Below are 20,729 nucleotides of genomic sequence, written 5' to 3' on the forward strand. Positions count from 1 at the left end.
TGTGGCTGTGGCTCTGTGTGTGTGAGCATCGATCCCGTGCCCGTTAGGAAAAGGGGGGGTGTTTTTTTTTCCCCCCCCGCCTCCCCTTTGCCCTCCCTCGGCGCGGCCCGGCGTGGGGCGGCGCGGCGCGGCGCGGCGGGGGGAGCGGGCGGCCGCAGCCCCGCAGCCCGCCGGAGCTCCGGCACCAGCACGGGCCCGCTCCGGAGACGAGAGAGCCGGAATAAAGGGAACAGCTTCCTCGCCGCCAAAGCAGCCCTTTTCTCGTCGCGGGGTTTTGCTCTTTCTTTCTTTTCTTTTTTTTTTTTTTGGTGTCTTTTTTTTTTTTTTTTTTTAAAACTCCTCGCCGGGAAAAGCAAAACCGAAAACGCTTCCCCCCCTCGCCCCCCTTCAAAAGGCCCCCAAACAACCACCAACAACAAACAGAAAGCAAAAAAAGCCCCCTTCCAAAAAAAAAAAAGAAGGAAAAGAAAAGAAAAAGCCAGAGAGCCAGAGAGCCAGAGACAAGCTCCATCGATTTCAAATCCAGGATTTTATCCAGTGCATTGATTTTTTCTTTTTTTTTTTTCTCTCTCCCCCTTTTTTTTTCCTCCTTCCCCCCCTCCTCCTTTCTTTCACCCCCCCCCCCTCCTCCTTCTCCTCCTTCCCACCCCCCTTTTCCTTTTCATTTTATTTTGGATCCTGCTAAAATTAGCCGGGACTGCTCCGGGTGTTGCGTGTTAATTTGATTTACTCCGGGATTCCGGCTTCCAAGACGCCATTTTCCCCCCTTCTCGCTCTATCTCGCTCTATTTATCTATCTATCTATCATTTATCTATCGAGCTATCTATCCGTCTGTCTGTCCGTCCATCTCCCTCTCCCCGGGTGTCTTCCCTCCTCCCCCCGCCCTCCTCCCTCTCCGCTCTGCGTGTGCTGCGCGGCCGTGCGCTCCCCTAATCTGACAGATGAACACCGCCATGGGTTTGCCGCAACACAAGCAAAAGCACCTTTGGGGGCTGTGGCGAGGGATTGAAACCGGGATCTAAAAGAGAAGAGACAAGAAGGGGGGAATCCGAGGGAGGAGGAGGAGGAGGAGGAGGAGGAAGAAAGAAGAAGAAGAGGAAGCTGCTAAGAAGCCCCCGCTGCCGTTTTGGGGATATGGGTTAGTAAAAGGAGGGGGGGGGGGGGGAAGCAACAAAAAACCTGAGCCATCGAGGAAAGGTCTGTCTTGATGATCTGGATTGCAGGAGGGTCTTACCCCTCTCTCTTTTCCCTTCCCCCCCCCCCCCTTTTTCCCCTCTGCATGCAAAAGTTAATGTCGTCTCCTTTTTTTTTCATGTTGTGACTTTGCAATGGCGCGGAAAGGGCTTTATTTATTTGGGGGGGGGGGAATATTTCGCCGCTGTGCAATGCATGCGAGTCCTCCTCTCCCCCTCCGACCCTTCCCTCCCCATGCTTTGTGGCTGGTGGGGGGGTGTGTGTGTGTGATTGGGGGGGGGTGGTATGTAAAACCGTGCTGCTGGGAAGGGGTTGCAATTTTTTGAGGAGTTTGCATAATGTATTTACCCCCTCTTATTCCCCCGCCCCCCCACTTTGGTAGCCTATATGTGTTTCCCCGACGGTGCCGGGGGTAGGTGGCAGCTATGTGTGTGCGTGTGGAAAGGAGAGGGGGGGGAGACACCCCCCCCCCCCCGCTTCGTAAATTGCAGGTTAAGTGGAGCTAGAGAGCAACATTGTAACCTTATGGGGATTTGTGTGTGTGTGTGTGTGTCTCATGAGTGTGTGTGAGTGTGAGTGTGTGTGTGCGTGGGGGTCCGCGGCGGTGCTCGGCGCTGGGGGGGGGGGGGGGGGGGCAGAGCCGCTGCCCCGGGGCGGCCGCCGCGGCCCCGCGCTTGTTTTGACATTGAAAAGGACACGCAGCCCCGAAAAGCGGCAATTTGCAGGAGCAAAGAAGTGGGGGCTGGGGGGTGGGGGTGGAGAAGGGGGGGAGTAATTAGCAATGCGGGACCCCCCCCCTCCCTGCTCGGTGGCGAAGTGAGGCGCGTTAATAATGGTTATTAATAAGCCGGTGATTGCCGCCTCCGGGACCCCAGTGGCCCCGCTCCCCCCCCCGCCCCGGGTGGAAGTGGAGTTCAGCTTTGGGCGGTTTAAATATCGCCGATATTATCGCGGGGGGGGGGGGGGCAGCAAAACGCAGCCTGCAGCCGCGGCCGGCTATTGTCAACTCCAGCCCTGGCGCAAGGCTCCCTGCCCACCTCCGTGCACTCACACTCACACACACACACACACACTCACACTCACACCCCTTCCTCGCCGGGTTTCCCCGGCGGGCAGTGGGAAATCAGCTCCCTCCGGCGAGGCGGGGGGCCCCCTCCCGCCCTCATTTCCCGGTGTGTGTGTGAGTGTGTGTGTGTGTGTGTGTGTGCGCGCATCACACCGGGCACCGGCGGTCTCCTGCGCTGCCTGCCCCTGCCTGTGTGTATTTATGTGTCTAAAAAGGCAGTTGAGAGAAGGATTTCCGATTCGTTTCCGCTTCAAATAAACGGCACTGATAATCTCGGGCCTGACGCCTGATGCTAAAAGGGCACTTCGCCACCGGGAGCCGGACCCGGGGAGCGGCAGCCTGCGGCGGGGGGGGGACACGGGGACCCGGCCCGGCCACCCCCCCCGGCGGGCAGGTTCCCCATCCCCGGGCGGGTTTGCAAGGGGAGATGGGGGGGGGGAATTCCCCGCGGGGGAGGAGGATATGCATGGAGGGGGGGGTGCACGGGGAGGTGGCTGGGGGGGGGTAGGGGGGGGCACTGCCCACCCATCCCGGTGCCGTTGGGTGACGGTGCCCCCCACCCCGGGCTGGGGGTGTGGGCCGGCGGCTGCAGTGAGCAAGGCGAGCCGAGCTGGGCACTGGGAGGAGTCCGCCACAAGCAAATGCGGCCGGCGGGGAGGTTGGGGGGGTGTGTGTGTGTGTGTGTGTGTAAGTAAGGGGGAGCCCGGGTAGGGCTTCTCCCCCCGCAAGCAGAGGTGTTTCATTAGCCGCGGGCCCGTGGTGGCCCTGCCGGGGCCGTGCCAGGCCGGGCCGGGTTGGAGGGGGGGGACGGGGGGACCCCCACCGTGTTGCCTTATATGTCCATCTGTCAAACCGCAAAGGATGTGCGAGGCGAGCAAAGCGCTGAGCCTGCTAGTCCTCTGCTGTCAGGGAAAGTAATTTGATCCTTTTGGTATTGACAGGAGGATTTCAGGGGTAAAGGACTGCTGGCAAATCCAATCCCGTGTTGAATATTATGGACCCAAATGGGAACAATTATTGATCCGACAGCCCCTGCAGCCAGGACTAACTTGGTGCAGGCTACAGTAATGATATAATCGGCTGTCTAACGTTAGGCAGCGATAGCACAAACCTGAGGAAACAAGTGTCTCGGACCTTTTATCGTAGACGGGAGAAAAAATGCCTATCAGGGAAAATGTGCAAGCGGCTGTTTCACGCACACCTTTCTGCGCTTCCTCGGCCTTCGCTGAGATTACTCCCCTCTGTCAGAAGCTCCTTCCCTTCAAAGGAGAAACTTTTTTCATCTCCATTTGATTTTTAGCTGAAAGGAGAAAAACCCCTCCAAACAATGAAGTTGTACTTTAATCTCTGCTCTTAGCTCGGAAGGGTTATGTAAAAGCAGGGGGGGGAAAAAAAGCAGAAACGCTCAGTGAATGGAGACTTCTCTTCCATCTCTTATTGGCTTTGGCTTTTTTTTTTTTAACTTCTCAGACTCAAAGTTTTAATTGAAACCAGAAATCTATTGAGAAGTAACTGAGCCAAGAAAACCTCTGTTTTCTCTGCAACTAGGGATGGGGAATAAATAATTTTTTGCTGATGTTATTTCAAGTTGTTTGAGCTCTTTGGTTCCTGCCAAAAAGCCCAGCAAAGATTATTAACACATTATCATTTTAGGAGGATGCACTCTCTGAAATGTAATAAAATGGTGTGTTAGGTTTGTGCAGAGCCGTAAACTATGCTAGTTGTTGGCAAACAAAAGAAACAGTGGCCATGATTTATTATTAATAATAATCATAACTGAGCTATTTAGCTTGACTTGATATTTACTGGGTTTCTCTACTGAGGTTGCTCAGTATCATTTCCAATAATGTACTTGGATTAAGTTGGGAACTGTTCTTTTTTAACAACTGCTATTGCCACGTGCTTAATTAACTCAAGGAGTTAAATGCTTGAAAAGGTCCAACCATCATTTTTTGGCTTCAGATGCTGCTTAATCTCCTCTTCTGGTCTGTTTTGACCCATCCTTTGAGCTCCTTTTCCCCAGCACGCACATCTCTTAGGTGTAAGTGCCAGCTTACCAACAGGACTCTTGTTTTCCATTACAAGATTTGGCTAATCCCAGTTTCTGTGACTTTTTTTGCCCTCTCAGTAGGGCTCAATTGCTCACACATAATCTTTCCCTTCTGTTTTCTTTCCCCTTTGGACAACACCCTCCAGGACTGAAAAACTCTTGCCTTGTGCTCCGAGACTTGCAATTACACAGCAATTTTGACTCTTGACCCAACTAGTAGCAAGAAAGGCTATTGTCTAATGAACCACGTAAAAACAGTTCTGGGATCCAACAGATTGCTGTGATGGAAATGAAAGCTCTCCCAGTGAATTGATGAGTGATTTGTTTAACCATATGCCTAGGTGGTCTTTCTTGCTCCCCGTTAAATACCCATCTCTGGAGTATCTGTGATCTGTGGGTCTGCAATGATGTTGAAAGGCAGCATTAATAACTGCCAAAATCTACTCCATGATGCATGGCCCACAGTAGGGCCAATTAAATAGGATTTAAGCCATGTTCAGAAAATTCAGCGTGCCATTTTTGCCTACCATAACATGCAGGCATGCAGGGTTTGGAGCGTGTGCGTGCCTCGATTAAGCATGCGTTTGATGATGAGAGAAGGGCATCAAATCTGTGCACAAAAAAAAAACCGGTGGTCAGATGAAACCCACAGCAAAATCTAGCGTCGTTGCTGGGAAGTCCAGGCACTCTTAGGGCAGCAGCAATCCAAGGTTTAGAGCTAGTCCAAAGCCTAGCAAGAAAGGCGAGAGTCTGTGGGAGAACTTTAGCGGAGAAAGTTCCCAGTGTTTTGCTGCAGGGCTTGTGGTTTCTACTGGGACTGGTTTTGCTGCTATTATAGGTTCTGTTCTTTTTACTTTCTCTCTTTCCAACTTGATAAAAAAAAGTTTCCTTTCCCATTATTATTGTTGAGGAAATAAAATGACTCATCCTTTTAGGAAATTGTCATCTTCATTAAAGAAGGACTTTAAACCCCCTCAACTCCAGGTTCTAGCCTGAGGGGACTGTCAGATCTGAAAACAATTTCCAAACTTTCGAGGTTGGGACTGCTTTGCCTTCTGATACAGGCATGAAATCAGGTTGCAAGCGTGCGTTGTTAGCACAGTTGCTTCTGAGGTGCACTCAAACCCTTAGAGACAGTTTCTTTCTCCTTCTCCCAACGTGAAGGCTTCACTTGATAGGGTTTCAAAAGTTTCTTGCATCTTCATACCTGCTTAGAGATCTGCTGGATGCTGGGAACAAGTGCAGCTCCCCAACAGGCACCTGGATTCTGCATTCACATTTAACTGGTCGTAGAGAGAGCAAAGCGAGGGGGATAAATAGGTGGGGCAAAAAAAAAGAAGGCAAAATCATTTCTTAAATTGAATAAAAGCAGTCAGAGAATAACGCAGCTTGTCTTTCAGAGCGGAGGAAATGTGTGAAGGAAGTAGGGAGTGGTAATTTCTGCGTATCAGCTCTTGAGAGGGAGTAGAGTTAGGGGCTATTTTGCCCTTTTGGAGTTGGATTTACTTTGCAGCACGGATTGTCCAAACACAATGATGAGCTTTTACTGTAAGCTGTGGGGCAGCTGGATATGAAAAGCAATCTTCTGACATTATTTCATTTAGGCTTTTGTTGTCTTTTATGAAATTGAAAATTTTGAAGGGTTCTCAGGTTAGTCACCTCTCTCTCTAAAAGGCCAAATCGAAACTCCGGACCTCAAACACCCGAGGATTAGGAGAATTTGATCCGGGCTTGATTATGATCTTTACGGCTCTAGTTTACTTCCAAGTCTAGCTGGGGATCTTCGCAAGGGCTCAGGCCTTTGTATCTCTATGATATTTGCCTGGCTGCCTGTCCACTGAACCTGCGTGCCATTGCCAGCGTGTGACAATGACCCTGTTGACTTCAGATAGGAAAGGGAAAATGATGGGGCTGAAGCACAGGTGACAAAACAGGAAGGTGGCCAGAGAAGTACTCTGGGAATACGGTCACTGGTATCGCTCACAGATCCCAGGGTCAGGTTTACTCTTGCTTACGAGTGGGGACAGTGGTGGGGCTTGTGTACGTGTCCATCCAGCACAGGCGTCTTGCAGGGAAAAAAGGAGTTGTGCAGATGATAAGGATGAGCCTGAGTTGTCTTCCCTGTGTAGGGCTGGTGAGTCTGAGGCACTTTTTTGAAAGCAAGCTCAATGTGTGGAAAAGCCATGCAGGAGGAGACCGATTTCCATGCAAACGTGAGGTCAGAAGGTGGTGGCAAGGCTCTGACCTGCCCTGGTGAATACCAGAGCACAGCGTGGCCCAAGGCTTGGTTCTGCAGTGCATGATATATTGGGATGCAAATGCCTGGGAGAGTGGGGTGCTGGGGTTGTGGCTAAATGTTGTTGTGGGCTGACTTATTTAGCTTCTCACTGCCTCTGAAGGAGTGAATTCCTGTTTCTGTAAGCGTTGCTGTGCAGCCCTGGGCAGTTAAGGGCTCTATGAATGTGGCAGCGATGAGAGAAGTTTCCTCTACTGTAGTACAGTATCTCCTGTAATAGTGCTTGGGAAAGCTGTTCAGAAGAATGTGTGGTAGGCAAGCATGGGGTAACCCAGGACTCACTTAAATACCTCAAAATTAGAGATGGGTTAAAGATCGGAAGCCTGAGGTTTTATGTTACTTTGAAATTTTTGTTAGCCTTAACCTTTAAAACTGAGAGATATATATGTATACAATGAATCATTCTGTTTCTGTCCTGGTATTTCAGCAGATGAGGAAGTTGGTTTTAAGATGGAAGGGAGAAAATGATGATACTCAAACCAAAGGTCAAGCTGCAAGGCGTTACAGGCATGTCTTTCCTCCATATGAATCCACATATCCTGAATATCCTACTGATGTGATTTCTAAGACTTGGACAGTGGCCTAACTTCCCCGTGTGTTTCCAGACCCAGCGTATGCTGCAGTGATGCTGTGATCCATGCCTACCTCTCCTTGAGTCTTGCTAAATTTTTGGCTTTGGAGAATGCATTGGGGTTTCCACCAAAACTCCTCTGAAATCCTATTAGTTTGCTAGACAAGGAAATCCTTCCTGTAGTTTTTTCTTTTTCTTTCTTTCTTTTTTTTTCTTTTTTTTTTTTTCTTTTTCTCTCTAAAGCATTCCTATGGAGCTCTATAGTGGGGATTCAATAGAATTCTGCACAGGGGAATAATTCTCTGCTGAATTCTTCAGTTCTTTTTCAGAAGGGATCAGAGACGTGAAGCTTAACTGGGGGAGTATAGTAAGTGTTCAATCGGGATTGTATACATGTAAAGTGTTATAGCAGGCATCTGGGCAAAGTGTTATTATACATGCCCATTGTTCCTAAGGTTGCAAAACAGTTTAAAATATTAACCCATATATTCACATCCTTGTAACTTCCATAAACCTTCACCTAATGGGCTGAAAAATGTCATGCTTTCTCTTTGCTTGATGACAATTTTCTTCCTGAAAGATTGAGTAAATTCTCTCCAGCTGTCATTTGTTCCTTTTTTTTTTTTCCAATTTATTCTGAAAAAGTGAGAGTGGGGGAAGAAGAGGAAACACTTTTCCCTTTTAAATTATTCTAACCACATGCTTTTAAACAGGGCAGCAGTCTAACCTGCTGGACTTTGAGCTGATAAATGGATATAAACATAGGGCTTGTTGAAGGCCTCTGTCTTCTTTTGGTGTGAGTGGGACAAAAAAATGGAGGTCATGGTTTCTGATGCCATGACAAATTAAAAGTGTCATTGTAGACATCCTAAAGTCGATGGAGATCTTTTAGTCTGTTGGCTTAAAGAGAGAGGCACTGTCCCTACAAATCCTGCTGGATAAGTGTCATAAATGGCATTTGCTATAGGTGTTGGTTACATTAGATCCCAGTTCTGTATCATAGGAGGTAGTCACAGAAACATAGGTCCTCCTCCCCCTTCCTTTTATCAGAGTTGAAGACACATCTGCTCTTAAAACATGCTGCCTTTTAAATGTGGCTTTCAGGCCAGAACATTTTCTTCAGGCTTAGCTCAGTGAACAGATCTCCCAGGGCCCTTAAGGAAAACCTCTGAAAAAAAATAGTGTGAGCAACAATTAAAATAACGATAAGCTGCAGCGTGGCCCTAGGTAGGAACTGGGACCCTATTCAAACCTGCATCCATCTCCAGCTGGGGAGCAGTGGTATGGACGCCTCAGTTCAGGGGCCTCTTGACCCATCGGAGCCCACAGACCAACCTTTGCTTCGTTGGGACCTAAGTGAAGGACTCAGATTAGGAGACGGAGACCCATACGTCATTAATGGAGACAAGGGGCACCCATGACTGACTTGACCTTGGATTCCTCCAAATTCTGACCCCATCCCAACCTTTAACATCCTCCTAAAGTCAGTGGCGTTACAAGGGAATAACAACCCAAAGTCCTGGTCCTGCTTGAATAGGGATTTGAGTCATGGATCTGGTGCTCCCGATCCTATTTGCTGCCTCGGAGGGAGTCCGATGTGTGCAAAGCCGCACAAAGAGCACAATGAAGTAGTTCAGCTGGAGAGGCCTTTCGGGTGTGCAGGTACTCAGCAGGCTCTTATCTCCCGTCTGACTCAACTTCTCCGAGCACTTCTGTAACCGCTTCCTCTTCAGCCTCATTAGAGGTGAAGCTACTCCTTTCCTTTGCCCATAGCAGCTGTTGGTTATCTTGCCTTTATTCTTGGCCTCAGGTCTTCCCACCGGCACACTCCCGACTAACGTTTATGCCTCTTGACATCACTGTCCCAGCACCGTGGGCTGCTCTTTGCCCTGTGCACATCCAGCCGCATCCACTTGTGTCCTGCGCTGCTTTTGCCTCCTGCTTTTTCTTCTGCAATCCATGAGGCTTTAAGGGTATTTCTTGTCTTGCTGACTCAGACGCTCTCTCCTCCCTCAAAGTCGAAAGACTAATACATTCTGCAAGGCAGAGCAGTCTCAATGCCTTCCTCTAAATACCCCAAATTATTTCTCTTCTTCTTGCATGCCCTTTGTATTCCCTATTTTCCCACAGTCCCCCCTTGATGCTGGGGGTGCTTGGTACATAATACAGCACCAAGCACTGCTTACTCAGCATGGAAACACACAGTGCAAGCCTGCATGGACAAAATCCAACCTTTCTTATTCCTAGTCTCATTCGAAGCGTGCAGAATAGATCAATATGGGATGTGTTGTTTGTACAGCCTCTAGACTGGGCACAGGATAGATCCTGGACCGAAGCCTTTTTGGTCCTCCTTGTGCCATCACTTACAGCTCTGAGGAATAGATGTTGAGCCAAGACCTGGTGCATTCCCTATCAGATGTGTTGCTTTATTTTATTTATTTCTTTGTTTTTCCTGAAGGGAGGGAAAGCTGCTATATTTGGCACTTGTTCAAGAGAAAATGAAATAATGGAGGAGGGGGGGAAAAAAAAAAGAAAAGGAGGAAGGAGGAGTCCCGTGGCAGCAGCAGTAAATAAAAACAAACCTCTCGTTACTGATTTATATAGAGAAATCATTTTCCACACGTTTCAGGGTGCAGAGGGAAATGTTTGATCAGAGGGAGAAGGAGAGATTATTGCCCTACCACGACGGTGTTAGTAGGAGGCTACTGTGTCTGATGGCAGCTCTCCAAGAGCAGAGTCGATCTAGGAAAGTTTGGTAACACAGATGATGGAATTGTGCAGGGTTTTGCTTTCTGTGGCTGGTCTCTGTGCCAATAACCTTTCCCTAAATACCCATAAAACTTTCCATTTGTAGCCTGGAGTGGCTGCCACTACCTCCAGGATGGCGCGCTTGGCAAGAGCTGGCTAGAACGGAGTAAGCATTTGAAGTCCCCTTCTTGTGCACGTTGACACTTTTCCCCAAAGAGTTTTATGGCTGTTGTTAATGGAATATGTTTTATCCTCGTAGTGGCACACACTGCTGCACCCAGCAGAGTGCTCGGGGTATTCTCTTGGATCATCTCAGGAGACACCTTTGATTATACATCACGCCGAGAGTGATAATACTTGGTCTGGGAGCTCAGCAACCTGGTGTTGACCTGACGTAGGCAAATCTCCTGCCTTGGCTTTTTGTGTTGTAATGAGTTGGAGCACAGTTGGCATCTCATTCTGCTTTCTAGTGTCCCAGAGGCCTGATCTTCACAAGGGTGATGGGTAAAAATGACATGCCGACTCTTGATGTCATTAGGATCAAACACTATTCCTTGATTCAGAGGTGTAAATCCAGTGAACCGAGCCCAGCTTCAGAGCAGTCCTGCAGCAGTGTTTGTCTCGGAGGGCACAAATGGGAGGAGGTTGGTCCTTTAGAGGCCAGAAGTCAGCATGAGGAGGTGTTCACAGCTCTGATGACCATACTCCCTTCCCCGACATCCAGATACAGCTTTAGGTTGTGAGTGAGTAGATTTACAAAACCTTGGCACAGTTCTCAGGCAGGAGCTTGTAAAAGTCCTTGGGCAACGTGATGGGCATCTCTCCTCCTACCGCAGATGGGTGCTTTGCTACGCTGACTGTTGCCACAGCTGTACCTTGGGCAGTATTGCTTTTATGGGCCTTGTGATTTATGGCTATGTCAGTTGTTTAATCATTCAGTTGGCCCTCCCTTCAGTGCTGTACGATAGTTACTTACATAGAAAGGTGACTATCTGATCTAATTATGGAGTCTCAAACCTAATTATGGAGTCAAATATGATTCCATAATCTACTTTTAATATCTCTGTGTTGAGAAGACAGATACACACGTGTGTAATGTACACACTTACATGTCTCCGTAATTATGGATATGCTTGGGCTCTCATTTATTTCTCTCTCTTTATCTTGGGGGGGATGCTTGCAGCCTCACCTAGCTGTGATAGATCTTTGGGTTATCATCTTGTCTTTTCCCCTCCAGTGTGGCTTTTCCTGGCTTCCTTCACTGGGCTTGGGCACGCTGAGGCAGAGTCATCAGTCAGTGTTACTCAGTCATGCTGGTGGAGGTGCAGAGGGCTGGTAGCGCTTAGACTCAGGGCAATCCAATGGAAATGAGTGAAGATTACATTCTGCTGTTCTGGTAACTACCTTTAATCCTTGCTCCTTGTTTTCATGTGGATAGACCACACCTGGGAGAGCTTGCATCCCTTCCCTTCAGAGAAAGCCCTCACATAACCCATGCAAATCAGGGGCAGAGGTGGAAGGACTGGGACAAAAGCAGTGTTGGAGACAAGGGGACCATGTGGAGAGGAACCACCTTTCTTCTTCTAATTCACCTTATTAATGAATCACATGCCTTAGTTAGTTATTTTTATATACATTCTGTGGATTACAGGCATTCACGTATGGTCATTCCACTTGCAATTATTCTTATCAGTTGAGGATCTCACACTGTACCTGTTGTATACCCACATCTATTTTATACATCTCTTTATGCAGGTATATCTTATAGATGGGAATTTTAACAGTGTGTTTGAAATTGTCATGCAGTAGAGAGACCAATTTGCCTAGCACTGGAGGTAGAGGCCAAATAACACATCACAGAAGCACAGAATGTCTGGGGTTGGAAGGGTCTCTGGAGATCGTCCAGTCCACCACAATGCTCAGCGCAGGGTCACCTAGGGCAGGATGCTCAGGGTTGTGCCTTGTTGGGATTTGGATATCACCAGGCCATCTCTGATTCTTTATTAAGAGATGGTGTTCACTTGTTTTGCTTGAAGGGGAAGTCCTTCTGCCTTGTTTCTGTCCTGATTGACGCAAGGCGGGTGAAAGGGAGAGGATATTTCCTATGGGATCTATAGTGTGGATGGAAAATAGTTGTCACAGTCATTTTTCCAGCTCCTTACCAAAGCTGGGTTGTTCTTTCAGAGTATCATGGCCACAGGAAGTAACTAAGGCTGTGGTCCAAAGACGTGATAAATCTAGCTCCAGGGCTCTGAGCAACTGATTAAATATGCTACAGGTGCATGATATTGATCCAGTATAAACTCACTCTCCTGGTTCAAATTTGTTCAAAAAAATTTGCAGTAACTTAATTTTATCCCAGGAGACTTTGTATTGCGTCATACTATGTCACTTGTCTGCACCACGCTGGCTTTATGGCTCACAAGTTTCACCCATCCTCTGGAACTGCCTTTAAGTTGGCATGAAGAAAGGCTTAACCCTCATCTTGTGTGCTCTGGTCCGTTCGATAGAAGCGTGATCAGATGCCTGTTCCTGATCTGCATCAAACTGATGCTGCTGGTGATCTGGCAGTGCAAAGGTCTGCGACCACAACCACGCTTGAAATTCCTAGTTTTTTTGCAAAGCGGTAATGAAGAAATAGGTTGGGGCTTTTTTTTTTTTTTTTTTTTGTATTCCTAATGTGGGTTAACTGAGTTCATTGCAGCTTGCTGCATGCCAGGCTGTTGGGTTTTTATGTCCCATGATGGATTCTGAAGTTTCACTGACACTTCTCATAAAAGCAGGTTTCTGACCAAAACTTTCCCTCGGGTGTAATGTGGGTTGTCCACTGGCCTCTGCCCCAGAGACAGCTACATTTCAGCGGTGGCATATATAATCAAGGAAGCAACCCGGGAGTCTTTGGAGTGAAAGGTGATATCTCATCATTAAATATTGCTGTATAGTCTCCAGTGCTTTGTGGTGAATGGTTTTAAAAAGATGGAGTGTAAAGAAGCTTCCAGGACTTCTGATATTTTGCAGAGATTAGGGATTTAACTGTATGTCACATGAGAGAATGTGCGATCCAAAGGCAACATGATACATGTGGGGTTCGAGAAGATGTGGGCTCCACTTCACGTTCACTATGACACTTTTGGATTCATGCCTCAGTTTCCCCTCACTTGAACCTGTTCAATAGAATTTTTTTTCTTTTTCATCTTAAGGTATTTCGGAGTCTATGGATAAAATGAAAGCAGTCTCAGTAGCTACGGTCATGGCTGGGATTAGCGTACTATGGGATTTGGACAGCATCTCTTAATATTGCTCCGAGCTCTCTGCTGGTGCTCCCGGGGCTTGAGCAAATCAGAGCAGCAGCACAAGCGCTGGGCAGCTGAACCTGGCTTGCTTGTATTTGTCTAATCAGCGTTTGCTTGTTACGAATGTGGTTGCTCCTGTGCATAGGGCAAAAGCCATGCCAAGTGTTATACCCACTTTCGGTTCACGGAGAATCCCCAATAGGTGGATTTCTCCCCCCTGCTGTGGGCTCTCACCTCTGTTTTTGTCCTCAGCAAATTTTCGGTTTAATCACTTTATAGCCCTGGCGTCTGAATACTTGCAAGCATGAGTAGTTGCCTGAGGCAGGAGAAGGGAGCGTATTCAGAACCCTTAATGGGAGGCATCTAGTATGACCTAAAGGATGGTCTTGTACTTCAGGCCTTTGCCTCCAGAAGTGTGTTTGAGGTGCCCAGAGGAGCTGATAAGAAACATGTCAGCAGCCATAGCAAGGCTGAACACACAAGCGTTTGATTATTTCTCAGTACTTATCAGAGGAAGCGTGAATCTCTCCCTAATTAAGAGCTAATGCCAACTTCTGTGAAATTTGTTGTCATTCACCTGTGAATTATCCTCCTCAAATTTAACTTGACTGCAGGAAGCCTGCTAGCAGTAACACTTTCCTCTGGGAGCTTAATTCGGATGGTAAAACCCCTCTGTAGTTGCTTATTGAACAGGACTTGATGCTGGCGAGCCTCAGAGGCCTGGAAGGGCAGTTCGGGTGAACACTTAAAAGTCTAGATGGCCCCCATCTCTCGGGTGTTTAAAATAGAGCTAGAGGTCTCCTGGAAAATCCGCTTCCTCCCTGGATTTCCAGATCTGCGCATTGCCAGCCAAGGCAGAAGAGCTGCTGGAGGAAAAGTGTTCATCGCTGTCCCTTCAGCGCTTCTGCTCGCAGGCAGTCTGGAGAGGGGAGATGGGGAGGTTTCCAAAAGAGGTTACGCATTCAGAAGCCTGAAGTGAGGTTTCCTAATTAGTCAAAGCACAGGTAGCCTGCCCAAACAAGAAAGACAAGTATAATGTCCCTGCACCCAAGTCATTTAACTATTAACCCTAGAGGAGAGTAAGGAGATACCTGAAACAATGACCCAGTTAATTCTGCATGGTGTTTGAGTGTGCAGGGTTATTTGTTGCTACCTGCGGGTCTGGTGATATCATCTGCAGGCTCTCAGCAGAACAAGAAGCCAATATTTTTAAGTGGGATTTTAAGGTGGATTTGGCATGAACTCACCTGACACTGGTGTGATGCAATGACTTGAATCATCTGTTGCTTGTTTCTACTGACCTGGAGGCACACAGCCAAGCGGGGATGAGTGTTTGGGCATCATGACCTACAGCTTGGGTCCAAGACCCACAACCAGACTTTGGAGCAGAAACCTGGCTTTTTATTCACCCTTCATAAAACATTACCCAATGATTCAAAACCTGAAAGACCTTTCCCAGCTCGGAGCTATGAGTTTTATTTCAGCTCCCATTCAACGTAGGGTCCCAGGCGGGTCGGTTCGTGGTGCTGGTGGCTGTGGTCCCTTCCCTGCACCCTTAGTGGCTGCGGCGTCATCCTGCTGCCCTTCCTGCTGAGCTAGATGCTGTCTGCCAGAAGCCTTCTCTTTTTTACCAGCAGCGAGAGAGGTTAAAAGCCTGTGGGCGGAGGCCGACACAGAGTGCCCATTGTACATGCATGCATACCAGAGCAGTAACTCCCTGGAATGCTGCACAGCCGAGCTTTTACCACCTTGTGTTTGTGTTGCAGCCCAGGAGTATGTGTACATTGCGTCCCTCTCCAAGGAGATTAACAATGCGAAATGGCAGATAAATAGGACGACCTTTTTTTTTGATTGGACCGGTTGGAAGAGGAAGGTAACCCTGACTCCCATCACCTCCATAGGCACAAAGGAGAGGCAAGGTGCAAGGTTGGTCAATTAGGTGGAGCAGCTCCTTGCAACTGGGTGGCTTTAATGTACTAATTACATTAGTAATTAGCGACTACCACATGGTAAACACTTGGGTTCAAAACTATGCAAGGGCATTAACTAACCCACCCTACAATGGGTTCGAATGAGGTAAATGTGATCTTTGTTTAACAGGTGGTGAAATGGAGAGACTTGCTGACCGCAGGGTGAGTCAAGGCAGGCGTGCAGGGGACCTTGGGTCTGGTAGTTCTTCAAGATCACCTTAAATGAGACCAGTGGCAGCAGCTCTGGGAAATGAGTCTCCTCCCTATTGCCAGAAGATGTGCAACTTAAGCATAAGTGTTTTTATGGTGTACTTCCATCTACTATGAGCTACAGAAACCATCTCTAAGGCCAGATGGCAATTCAGGCTCCATGATAGTTCTTCCTTTTTTTTTTTTTTTTTTTTCTGCTTGGGCTGTCAGCTTGTGCTATTTATGGGAACTTTATTTTAATTTGTGTCCGCTGGGACCTGGGTGGAGGTCACCCAATGATTTCACGGAGCTCTAGGATGCTTAGGACTTTCCATTAGTAACCATATGTGCTAGGGTCAGACAAGTGACCCATGGCCATACTCCACTGGAAATGTGGATATATAACTAATAAAAGGTGCTTGTTATTACTTCTTTTTGAATTTTAAGCTTGTGCAAGGTATTTTTATAAAGCAGAAGGAAGCCAGTGGTACAAGAACATGTGGTTTTTCTTGATGAACTGTGCTTTAAAGTAGAATAGCCTACACTGATAATGCTGTTATCATTTGGTGATAGGTAACAAGATCATTTTTGTTTCTCCTTTACGGTTTATTGCTACTAAGAAGGACCTGGGAAATCCCTGGCTGTGCTCAGATCTTGCTTGCAGTTGGTCAAGGGGTGGGGTTTGGCAGTGTAGCAGGGCTAATCTAGCAGGGAGCTACTGCTGAAAGAGTAGGTCTGCACCCCCAGCACCTACTCCTGGCAGTGCCTTCTTTTTTCCTTCTCTGTATGCCAGAAGTGATACTCCTCTGACCCACCAGGGAGCTGTTTCTGCTAAAGTAGCAGAAAATATCTTTGTTTCTCTCTGAGATACTCTTCTGCTAATTTTGTAGCCTAAACTGGCTTGCCATGATGGAAAGTGGGGGGTGACTATATGGGGGATTTTAGGGAGGGTGTATGAAAGCACCTCAACACCTTTAAAAACACCCTACGTGGTTGGTTTTTTTTTTAACCAAAGGTTTGGTATTTGGCTTAGCCTTTCTATGTCATTGGGTGATACATCTTCTGCCTCAGTTGAACATTCACAGCTTCTCCCATTAACTTTGGACAAGACTTTGTAAGGTACTGAATACGAGTGCTTCCATCTCAAAGGGTTCATTCTGCGATGTTTTAAAGAAAGGCCAGATTTGAAAGGATGAGAGCACAGTCTTTGCTTCAGTCAGCCCAAGCCTTTGCCACAGAGCAGCAGTACCCAAGGGCATGAGGAACTCTGGAAAACATTGAGTTTATCTTTCCTCTATCATCCTCAATACTCGTGTCCCTGATATGCCCTGCAAGAGACACAGGCGGATCCTCTTGCACTTCCAGCATCCCAGGGAGCATCCTGGGCTGCAGACAATGTGTGCCTGGCCCAGTGTGTAATGAATAATTTATCCAAAGCAGAGTCCCCCCAGAATAGCTGGCAGCTGAGGGCATCTCTCTCTCACCTGGCAAGTGGGCAAATAGGGAGTTTGAAACTATTCTGCCTGATTCATAGGGCAACACCATGTTTTCCGTGCTCTGATCACTGGGTTATTTTTTAACTGGAGGCAATCGTCTGCCTCTATCTTTTTCCCCTCTAAAAAACCGAGCACTTTGAAGTAATGAGGAGGTTCATGGGTGTGGAGAGCTGGTTGCTCCCTCATTTATTTCCCAAGCCCAGAGTTGAAGGCATTTGAATTTATACACCATTGTTTGTCTTCTTTATATATCCATTTTCATCAATTTAGCGATACACGTGGCTATCATTCCTTGCTTTGTGATACCAGATCCAGCCCTCAGAAATGCCGGCTGGCCTCGGTTCCCATTTTGCTTCAAGGAAGGCCCTTGAGATGCTGCAGGGGAAGCCCAAGCGTGCCCTGTTTCAGTCATCTCCACACTCGCGTTTGACACGTGTGCACGTGCTAACTTCCTTTTTTTCTTCTCCTTTCTTTTGACAGTGGCAGATTTGGTCTCTTCTGAGCTCCTTGCAGCCTCTGGGCGATCGGGACGTTGAATTCGGCAGACAGTTACCATTCGTTCCCTGGAATCGTACCTGCCCTTGTTCTCCTCATCCCCTCCAGCGCTCCCCTTCCCTCTGATAAAACTCCAGGGCACTGCGGTATTGCTATGGAGCCCAGGGAGACTTTGGGCAGCTCCCGGCAAAGGGGGGGTGAGGCAGACTTTCTGCCAGCCACCGTCACCTCCGCGAAGCCTCCGCCTGCCTCCGGCTGCGCGGGGGAGACGATGCTGCCTGCGGCGGGCTCGGGGAAAGGGATCCCGGTGAGCGGTGAGAGGCTGGAGCCCGAGGAAGAGGATGAGCTGGGTTCTGGGAGAGATGTGGATTCCACTTCCAATGCGGACAGCGAGAAATGGGTGGCGGGAGACGGCCTGGAGGAGCAGGAATTTTCCATCAAGGAGGCTAACTTCACGGAGGGGAGTTTAAAACTAAAGATCCAGACCACCAAGAGAGCTAAGAAGCCCCCAAAGAACTTGGAGAACTATATTTGCCCTCCCGAGATCAAAATCACCATCAAGCAGTCTGGGGAGCAGAAGCTTTCCAGAGCTGGGAAAAATAGCAAAGCAGCTAAAGAGGAGGACAGATCACACTCCAAAAAGAAGGTAAGTCCATTTCTTTCCTGTATTTCCCCTTTCTTCTGAAAGCAGAGGGAGAGGGTAGGATTAAACCTACTCAAACAGTTTGTGTCCAAGGCATAACCTTTGCAAGGTTTGCAAAGACCCCACTTGGTTGCGGAGGAGGTAATACGGAGCGGGTATCATCCTGCACTGCCGTGTAAGCTGCGGGGATGATCTTGAACTATCCTTCAGATGAACCAGTTCAGAAGGGATCAAAAGTTCAGCTGGGCCTCTTCTATTATGGTGCGTAATTGAGATTTAAGATTAATCATTGCATGAGTGATAAATGAAGGAGCCCACTTCTAAACTGCTTTGTGTCTGAGCACTAATGCTCGAGCCTTTTTGACAGTTAAAGCTTTCGACTACATTTTTAAAATACAGATATGTGCACGGTGAACAATTGAATCCATTCCTGTATACCAGGCGAAGGGCTCCATTATTCTTGATTACAGCATTGTGCTAGCAACGCTATAGTTATGCTTCAGAAAATACTTCCAATATAAGTCTCATTTTCTTCCAGATGCATATCATTTTCTTGAAATATCCTTCTGGAGAGAAATTTTTGGTACTTTAAGTTTGGGTAAAAACTGATCTTTTTATTTTTATTTTTTCATTTAGTCAAGGAGAGGAAGAGGGAGGGGAAAAGAAAGAAAAACCTTTCTTTGTATGAGCTGTTTTCAGGAGCACCCTTTTGTTTTGCTGTTGGCTTGATTTTTTCAGTAATGTCCTCTACACTTAGTCTTTAAAACAAATTTAGCTCAAGTGTTTTAAGCAGTACTGGTGGGGGGAGGGGCACCTGGTGACTACTCATGTTATTTTGGGTGTAGTGGTGTTTTCTGTCCTAGGCATTACACAAAGGAGCTTTGGACGGGTTGAGGCTTTATCACAGTACAAATACTTCACCCCTCCCTCCTTAGTAACACGTGGGTATCATGATGAGTTCAGACAGGAACCCAGATTTGATGAAAGACTCATGAGTTTCTCCAAAACCTGGACAAATTCATCCGGGATGTAGGCGTCCACTGATTAGAGCTCGGGGCATGACTTGGCTTTCCTGCTCATGCAGCTTGAATCCCTTGCTGTGCAGAAGGTCTCCACTTCTCCCATACCTTATACACTTGATGGATGCTCAAAGGGCTACTTGAAGCCTTGAGGAGGCTAATTGCCAATGGCTCTCCCTGGAGACAGTGTCCTCGGCAGACTTAGACCAAAATTCTGGTAACTCTGAATTACTTTTTGAAGCATCAATATTTCCCAATGACTCAAGGCAGAGCCCAGGGAGATTAGCATTGCTCACTCTGAAAGTACTTCTCTTAGAAGCTGAACTTGAACAAAAAAACCAAAATCAAGGGGATTTTTTTTCCTACAGTCCTGCTAAATGGCATACTCCATGTGCATGAAAAAAATAGCTCTTTTTAGCACTGCAGAGGTTTGGCCCTATAATACACTGAGAAGAGATTTTCCCACCTATAGAGAAGGATGAGCTGTCTTCTTAGCACCGAGCAATGTCTTATTTCCACTTCCCTTTCCTCCCTGAATACTTGCAGAGGTCTCAGGGGAACTAGCGGTTGTGTGAGACCATGCTCAGTGACAGCAAAGGTGTCACAAGAAATCCCTCCATGGCCATGCAGGGAGAAAAAAAGACTTGCAAACCACTGCCTACCGTGCATGGACTGTGGAGAATATGACTGCTTAGAAATCAGAGCTTTCAAATTGGAGCTTTCATTTCTATTTATCACCCGGTCAGATGGGTATGGAAGGCATGATCGTTCCTTCATGTGGCCATCCAAAAAGGCTAAATAAATAAAGCTAACTATAAGGAAACTATGTGCAAAAAAACCCAACCCCAACAACCACAAAAAAAGCACCCTGTAGTGTGGTTACGCTCAGGGTGAGACTTTAATTGCAGAAAGATAAGGAGTTCGAAAAAAATGGATCACAGCCTAAATGTGGCTGCATCCAGCTTGCACTTGTGCTGCGAGGTCCAAGCTGGCTGGTGCTGCGTTTGCAACCCGTACGCAGGCTGGAAGCGCTTTGGGACAGCACTGGCCTAATCTGGCCATTAAAACAAAACAAAACAAAACAAAAAAAAAAACCCAGCAGGTGGATACTCTGAGCAGATGGGGAGAGGGCTGCCGCACCGGCGCATCCATTAGCATAACACCCAACGGCTGCCGCGCGGCAGCTGCTGAGCCGGGGCTGTGGCAGAGAAGTCCCCAGCAGGGATCTGCAAGACCCCAGTGCTGTGATCTCAAGGGGCCTGATGCCTGGAGACCTGCAGCCTGCATCACCGGGATGGTAAATAACCTGCATCCCTGCAGCCAAAGGGATTTCGCACACGACCGCCTCTTAGCTCACGCGTTGCAGGATCAGGCCTTGGCTGCGAACATCTCGTATCAAGGGGTGATGAAAGGCACTACAGGAGAGGGAGGCTGGAAATCGGTGGGAGAAGGGTTCCAGTGCTGGCAGCGCGATTGCTTTCATGGCCGATGTGTGTGTCTCATGGCAGTTACAGAGATTTTTTGGAGAAGATAGTTAGGAGGAAACAGCAAGTCGAAACTTGAATGGAGCTGAAGCTGTCTGGTCCACCCGTGGGTTTCCCTAGGCGAGAGGAGTATGCAGGTACCTTCTGCATGTGCTTGCAGAACCGTTGAGAGCTGCGGTAGTGGTTAAAAAAAGAAAGCGATTGTCACATTTAA

The 20,729-nt window shown here is 47.7% G+C and overlaps 1 protein-coding gene across 1 annotated transcript in view; it reads left to right on the forward strand.

The window, feature by feature from the left end:
• The first annotated feature begins 1,112 nt into the window (after positions 1–1,112).
• Positions 1,113–20,729, forward strand: part of SETBP1 (SET binding protein 1) — a 261,441-nt gene continuing 241,824 nt past the window's right edge. The window contains exons 1-2 of the mRNA XM_050912893.1: positions 1,113–1,139; positions 17,355–18,015. Coding sequence (XP_050768850.1) covers positions 17,524–18,015 — 492 coding nt within the window. The 5' untranslated portion in view covers positions 1,113–1,139; positions 17,355–17,523. The remainder of the gene's footprint in view (positions 1,140–17,354; positions 18,016–20,729) is intronic.

The sequence above is a fragment of the Gymnogyps californianus genome, chromosome Z (assembly GCF_018139145.2).
Source record: "Gymnogyps californianus isolate 813 chromosome Z, ASM1813914v2, whole genome shotgun sequence".
Lineage (NCBI taxonomy): Eukaryota > Metazoa > Chordata > Aves > Accipitriformes > Cathartidae > Gymnogyps > Gymnogyps californianus.